Below are 7,816 nucleotides of genomic sequence, written 5' to 3'. Positions count from 1 at the left end.
CAGGCGTAATACCACATGTTCAGGATCATGAGATCTGGCTAACTATTTGACATAACATTGTACCGCACAGGAAGGTAAAAGTCGCAATCTGGGGTTGGAGCGGTTCCATTTCAACAGCCCCAACCCTCAACTGTTTACAAAAAAATGTGGCGGGGACCTACTGCTGTTTGAATCCCATATTGCCCCTTTAAGGATGCTGCTACAACCATGTAAAGGAACTTTACTAATAAAGAATAGCAAGCAGTCATTATTTCCAAAACGTGGTAATTTTATTTACAGTTCAAGTCAGTCACATGCAACATTTTTTTAAATGAATAAAACAGAATTAGCAAAAGAAATGCATTCATTATTTTTTTCCTCCAAAATGTCAATTAAATATACAAAAATAGAGCTTACAAATACTGTACAGCAAATTTCTCCAAAAATATTCTGCTGCAGAATTCTTAATTGTATAAACAATGTTATATCTCAGGGTAGGATGGGTAGACCCATGGAGGGTAGGGTCACCCATCAAGGGAAGAAAGTGTGGGCTGGTGGGTGAAGCAGGAGGTTGGGGTAAGATGGTGGGAGAGGTTATCACAGGGTGGGGTAGGTTGACCCATTGAAGAATGTGGTGGCTATTGAATAAAGTGGGTTAGGGGCGAGACAGGGGATGTACTTGAGGAAGGGAGAGGGGGGGGGGGGGGGCACCACAAGAGCTATACATTGAATAAATAGACACCATACACAACATTGAGAGTTTTCAGTGAGGCAGTGACATGTGTTATTGAGGCCCAAGCGGCCAATTACACAGCGTTGACCTTGAGGTCCGGCCCACAAAATGGTTGATTTTAAAAAAGTGTTTCACTCTTTCACAGTCCGTTTACCATTGAAAAAATGTCTACTTAAGGGAGTGGCTCTACTATAGACACCAATGTGATCGCAGCTTGGTCTGGTCTACTTAGTTCATTGGCTTCCATTGAAACAGAAAGAAATAAGGAGTGGGATGTTCCTCTGTCTCTGGGTATACATATTTTCTGAGATAAAAGCACCTTATAGAAAGGATATGCGATAAGGGGCCCGTTATTACGCATTTTGGTTGCTGACAAAGAGCCTCACTTTCCTCTCAGTAATTCATGATATTGAAGCAAGTACATCATAGACCTTTAATATTACAGCCCAATAGCCTGGCGTTCTCTGGAACAGTGCTGACATCAATGGAAGTTACGGTGGGGTGAGTCATCACTAAATTCATCAACCGTCCAAAATCCCAATGTTTTTCAAATAGATTTGGCCTGGTACTTTCCGCAGTAATAACTAATAGACGATGGGTGATTATTCACTATGAATATACACATGATTCCTTCCTCTCGCAGAAGGGCCTCTAACTGCCTGCTGTTATGGCACTTGACCGTGGCTACATGCTTTCCAGGACTCGGAGAGAACCTAGAACCATGTTGTCTGGATTGAGAAGTGTGGGGGAAGGATTAGGGAGTTACACAGGAAGAAATTATGGGGTATAATAGATGAGTTCTCTTCTGACCTTCAACTCTCATTTGAAAGAAGACATTACAAAATGTCTGGAATTGTTGCAATTCTCGGATGGGCAAATGGCAGTTATAAGTGCTCAGATGCAGTGTTTTCAATGGAAGAATTATCCTCAACTATTCGTTGTGTTTGATTCTGGGTTAAACTTAAACATTGCTATCCTAGAGACTGGGTTTTACATCAGAAGTGAATGGTTATCTGTAGGACCCAGATGGCTTTGGAATGTGCTAGGTGGATGGGAAGAAGTCACAGGATTGCTAGAGGGGATACGGGTGGAGATCTTTGGATTAGGCATCAAGGGGGGGGGGGGGGGGGTCAGGTCAGATCCCCTTAAGGGAGAAATGATGGTTTATTACCCTATCACTTAGTCTTCCTGTCAAACCTTTAAGGATTGGAGAGAAGGAGGAATGCCTAAATTGGAGTATATATATATATATATATATACACACGTGTGGTGGTGGAAACATGTTTGTCTGAATGCAGCTGTATGGAGCCTCTGGGAAGAATAAACTTGGTTAAGCTTTCATAGTGTCCGTTGAGTGTTTTTACTCTGAATTAGAACCTAACAGGTGCACAATGCACACCCCCTCCACAGTAAAAAGTGTTTATGCAGTATGTCGTCCTACCAACACTACTACTCTCTATGTACAATTACAATTATTGAAATCGGTTGCAAGTGCAGCCGCCATTTCATCGCATGCTTTTCACATTAATCGCTCTCCTCCCCACCCAGTCCTATCGTTAAATCTCCCTCTAAACCGTCAATTCAGAGACAACCACACATAGCAGAGGACGAAGAGCCAAGACTTGCTGTGTTCTTGTTGGCTGTCTGTTACAATATCGGAGTCTTAAGGGAATAAGAAAGTGCTGGGGCTAGTTGTCGAAAGATAAACTTCGGACCGGTCAAACTTTGGAGTTCTGAGATTAATATCAGAGTTGAAGTCTCTTTGTACAAAGATGTGTGTTATATACCTATATTTGAGGTTATATACAGAAAGGGTGACACCTCCATTGCATCCTGTGTAGCTCATTTTTGTGTGTAGCCACAAAGAAGAACCAAGAAGAAGAGGCAAACAGGTACCGAAGCGACCCGCACATACAAGTAACGCCGGGAGCCTTCAATAAAAAGGTTATGGTTTTTCTCATTCCACATTGAAACACAGACTGGTGTCTCTTCAAACAAATAGCCAAAATGAACACACATCGTAAGTAAAGCACAAGTAAAAAAAATATATACAATAATCACAATTGTCATCCTCCTCCCTCAAATACAATAGATATTATTGGGTGGGGCGGGAGGGAGACATTGTTTCTGATATTGGCAAGAAATAAATGTCCTACTATTCTTTTCACCAGCTAGCTAGGCTAACATTCCCCTTTGTTGTTGTACGAAGGTAAAGCCAGTGGACACAGAACATTTCCTTAACCACTTGGTGTTCTTAACACCTAGAATTCTAAGAATACCATTCTATTTTTAGGAGACACAAGCGCAGTGGTTCTAGAGCTGGGCCTGATGCTCAGCACTGAAATAGCCCGGGTTCCTGAAAAGGTACAAACACTTAAGAGGGAAGAACCGAATCGACCCTGTTAGGACAGACCAGGCTTTCATATAAATAAAGTTGCATTTAACACCATTATTATGACCAATCACCTAGATCTAGTCTGTGAGCAGTGACACAAGCTGACCCCTGACCTATGGGACACGGTTTCCCCTCTGTTCCAAAATATCACACAGCACTTTTACTACAGTGATGCCACAAAAGGTGGTGCAACAAAGCACCAGGGTAGAGGGGTTAGTGTGTGTGTGTGTATATAGGTGTATAGGGGAACAAAACACCAGTGTGGAGAGAGCGATTGGGGAAAGTGCTAGAATGAGCCTGCTGTTCTCTACGACTGCTAACCAGGGCCTATACCAGCTCAATGACATCTGCTGGAAACGTACGTATGTGTGTTGACCGATATGATGAGTGCTGCCAGAATTTGAACTAGATAATTAGCCTATATCTCCCATAGCCTAATTAGCTCAACGCTAAGCTAAAGCTAAATAGCGTTAAGTAGTTACGAATCCCAGAAGCAGCTTTGAGTCGTTGACTGAATTGAGAAGGTGAAAGCGCGGGTGGTCCTGCTCTTTCAGTGCTGAGTAAAAGACCATGAGTTTTTCTGCCATATGTCATGCTACATCCGTAACGGCTAGCAAACAAGAGACGAGGTTTGCTGCTTAGTTTGCGTAGAGTCACAACTTGATCGATTTCACCAAGCCTTTCACGCTCCAAGGCAGTGCTGTGTCACCCTGTAGCGTTCACTACCATCATTATGTGTCAAAAGTTTGATTAAAAACTAAATGGAAATAAAATGAATTGAGATTGAGCAAATTTGTCTGGTTTGATACTTTTATGTATAGCAGTCAAAATGCAACAATGCCTTAGTGCAGGGTTTCTTAAACTACTGTATGGGTTGGGGCCCTGGGCATGTCAGAGGTAGGTTGCGAGTATAATCACGCACTATTTATTCTTCATTTGGGTTGTTGGAGGACCTTTTGGGTCAGGGGAGGACGGTCAATTTCAAAATTTGGTTCTCGAGCTGGAAAAGTTTAAGAACCACCACTGCCTCAGTGGACCAGTGTTTGTTCTAGGTTTTGTAAAGATTAGCGTATAGAATATATGATTCTAAACATAATCACATCGGAGACAATATGGAATATAATCATCTTGGCATTATATCAAGTACTCTAGTTTACTATGTAGTGTGTCGATTGGGCTAGTTGTTTTAGACTACCATCAGGCTAAACCTCATTCAAACTCAAACCCGAGGACGGCAATAGAGGGATACATTTTTAACTGTATAAAACCAAAAGAGGAATCTTCCAGCTATGCGTTTTCATAGCGCTCCGTTGCCACAAGCTGAATGAGTAATGGTTTGGGAGCACTGTGGGCTCGGGAGGGGCTCAGTCTTCTCTTATGTAACAGTAACGGAGGCATCTGATTGGATGTTGGCTCTAGGGGTGCCATGGGCTCTGGGTGTTGGGTTTCTCTTACTTCCTGATCGCCAGTCCACAGGAAGTGACAGAGGCCAGGACCCCTCCACAGTTTGTGTCGGGTGTGTGTGTGTGTCTGTCTGTGTGGGAGGGACATCTCTATGTTTACACTAGAGAATACTACTATTTTAATTTGATTCTACCCTCAAAACCTCATTGTGAAAAATCTTTCAATGAGAATACGAACTCGGCATTGTTGCGTTTTAACAATTAGTTCACATTTTTCCCCCCCCCCAACAGAATAGCAACTATTAGCTTTTTCTGAAATGACAGATGCAGACCGTGACAGTGGCCACATAGCCTTTTTGAAACACACACACAGGTAGTGTCCCAAATGGCACCCTATTACCTAAATAGTGCACTTTTTAGAGAATCGGGTGCCATTTGGGAACGCTGACACTGAGGTGTGCAGTGAGTAACAAACTGTACAACCTTCATATGCAAGAGGGGACGCAGAGTCCGATGCACACTGGTGAATCAGTCGGGTCACAACCCCACATTCACACCCATCCACTCTTAATTCACACCAAGTACTGAGGTGATCCTCCCTTCACTCACATACACACACACACACACCTCCAATATCCACTTTTGTATGCGTGTGAGAGAGGGTGGATCAGGCCACAGAATCCTGCGGTTCCTTGAGCTTCCCACGAGTATCCTGACGTTAATTCATTTGGAGGATACTGTCCCTTTTAAGATATTATGCTCCCTCCCCCCAAAAAACAGTATCCACTCAACTAAAAAATTAACTCACGTGGCTCTGTATGTACACACAAAAAAAGTTAATTGAAATAATAAAATATAAAATATAACCTTGTTGCTACTACAACCTCCTCACAAGCGTTCAATTTTTAAAGTGCTTGTAGAAAAAGAAAAAAATACTAAGGTTTAGTCGTTAAAAAAGAAAACTAAACGATGACGCCATTTTCATTTCAACGTGTTGTAGTTGTTGGTTTTCGTGCCTCTTACTCGTCACGCGCTGGTGTCCCCACAAAAGTGCTTTGGTTGTGAAACGGTCAGAATAGTGACCACGGCTGTGTCCAAAAAAAAGAGATTGTCAGTAAAGAACCGTTATTATAAAAAATCCTTATGGGAATCCACCAAGGCAGAGAGATGAGAGGAGATGCAGCAGATTCACTTCTTCCTCACCGTGAGTCTCTGTCCGCACCTTAACACTGTTGTGTTTCTGCCCTGTCTCTTAATCACATAGAAAACGCCTCGATCATCCCTTCAGCGTCATTGCGCAAAATGGTACGCGGCATCATCTGGATATGTGTGCAACAAAAGTTCCCACCTTCACCTTCTTCTACCATTTCTGTCAAGCCCTCTACGCAAAGAATTTGATGCATACGTCCGATGATGCAAGGCAAACACAGCGTTCCATTGGAAATGAATGTACTTCTGGTGTACCAAAAATGCAATGACGCTGCCTGTGTGATCGAGGTATGTGTGTGTGTGTGTGTGTGTGTGTGTGTGTGTGTGTGTGTGTGTGTGTGTGTGTGTGTGTGTGTGTGTACTGCAGTCTGCGCTACACCAGGTTTTCCATGCCTGGCAGGGGCTGCTGTATGGGCACGGTGACGGTAACGTCGATGGTGTTGCCCGCCTGCTGGGCAAGCTGCAGGACGGGCATGTTGCACAGCGGGCACACCTTCCTCACCTCCAGCCACTTAATGAGGCACCTGGTAGAGCGAGAGAGACCAATGGGGGGGGGGGGGAGAAGAACAGGGAGAGAGGGGGGGATAGAGGATGGTGAGGGATAGAGAGAGACAAGATTGTTCATTTTTAAGGTCATTTAGCAGACACTCTTATCCAGAGCGAATTACATGAGCAATTAGGGTTAAGTGCCTTGCTCAAGGGGCACGTTGACAGATTGTTCACCTAGTCGGCTCAGGGAGTCAAACCAGCAACCTTTCAGTTACTGACCCAACTCTCTTAAGTCATCACTTGCAAATGTGGGTGACACTGACATCGGCTAGACTATAAGTGTACCCGTGTGGTTGTTTCTAGTGTTGTCTCTCTAAAACACTAGCCCTCTCAGTTCAGCTCTTTGACTGCTGCAACTGATCCAGCTATTCTATTTCTGACTGCTCACAAAGTGCTAGCACTGGGAGACCAGGGGGCTTATTCCACAGGGCAGACTGTTCCGCACAGCAGCTAGAAATAGCTCAGTAACTGTATAATACAAATTGAATGTGTGTGTTCTGTCTACCTGTTCTGTGTGTTCCATTTCTATCTGCAGCCATCTACCATCCCTACACGTTCAGCCCTACTGAATAAGGATGCTCTGCGCTATGCATTGTTAACGGAACAGACAGCGAGACTACAGCACGAGACAGTACAGTAGGTTGATGGGGCCTAGCCTAGGGTGTGCGTCCCAAATGGCACGATATAGTGCACTAAATAGGGAATAGGGTGCAAAATGTATGCAGCCCTAAACAGGGAATGGAGTGCAAAAGTAGAGCACTAAAGAGGGAATAGGGTGCCATTTGGGAAGCACAACTAGAGCTTCTGCCCATGACTCAGTCAGAAGTAAGTGGGGGCGGTGTGGCGTGTTCGTTGCTACTTAATTATTGACAGTGGGGCTGGCAGTTCTATTTTGGTACACTCTGGTCCTACAGGGTTGGGAAGGGACTCACACACAGGAGTGAAGGGGGAGAGGGACTGTGCTTCCTTCCCACGGTCACCTACTAGAGGGGTGCATTCAACCCCTGTGAGGTTTATAAATCTTCTGGGCCACACACACACACACACACACACACACAGCGGAGTGTGTTGACATGCAAGCCAGTGTGTTGTGATTGAGTGGGCCTCGCCCCAGCTCCTGACACGTAGTAAAAACTAGGCTGAGGCTCGCACGACGTAAACAGCCCAATTTAAATTGTCATGCTGGTGGGAGGAAACTCATTTGGCCCCAGGCCACCAGAGACTTCCAATCCATCAAGCGCTGCATTGTGTTCCCTCTCACTTGCTCTCGGTCGGTAGTTTCCTTTCCCCATAATCTCTCTCCATTGCATTAATCTCACCCCCCCCCCCCAACACACTTTCACAGATTTCTTCAGTCTTTCACTCTGTTGCCGTGTGCTGGGTTGCTCTACTAAGAGACCTTGGTACCGGGTACTGTAGATAGCAGTGAAGAAATGGCAGTAAAGGGACCATCACATCTGCAGCCGAATCATAACATGTTTGACTTGGTGTGAGGAAGGGTCCGGTCCACAATATTACGGTTATTGTGCAACTGGGGCTGAGTGAGTT

At 44.5% G+C, this 7,816-nt stretch overlaps 1 protein-coding gene across 5 annotated transcripts in view; it reads right to left on the bottom strand.

Moving 5' to 3' along the window:
- Positions 1–250: 250 nt before the first annotated feature.
- The window catches only part of LOC110534333 (RING finger protein 24), a 64,102-nt gene continuing 56,536 nt past the window's right edge, over positions 251–7,816 (bottom strand). For 4 of the 5 annotated variants that reach the window (XM_036933414.1, XM_036933415.1, XM_036933413.1 and 1 more), the window contains one exon: positions 6,046–6,243. In XM_036933414.1, coding sequence (XP_036789309.1) covers positions 6,093–6,243 — 151 coding nt within the window. In that variant the 3' untranslated portion in view covers positions 6,046–6,092. The other variant, XM_036933411.1, reaches the window with a different exon arrangement.

Source organism: Oncorhynchus mykiss, chromosome 10 (genome assembly GCF_013265735.2).
Source record: "Oncorhynchus mykiss isolate Arlee chromosome 10, USDA_OmykA_1.1, whole genome shotgun sequence".
Classification (NCBI taxonomy): Eukaryota; Metazoa; Chordata; class Actinopteri; order Salmoniformes; family Salmonidae; genus Oncorhynchus; species Oncorhynchus mykiss.
Note: the sequence above shows the minus strand (reverse complement) of the source record. Positions and strands in the feature narration are given on the sequence as shown.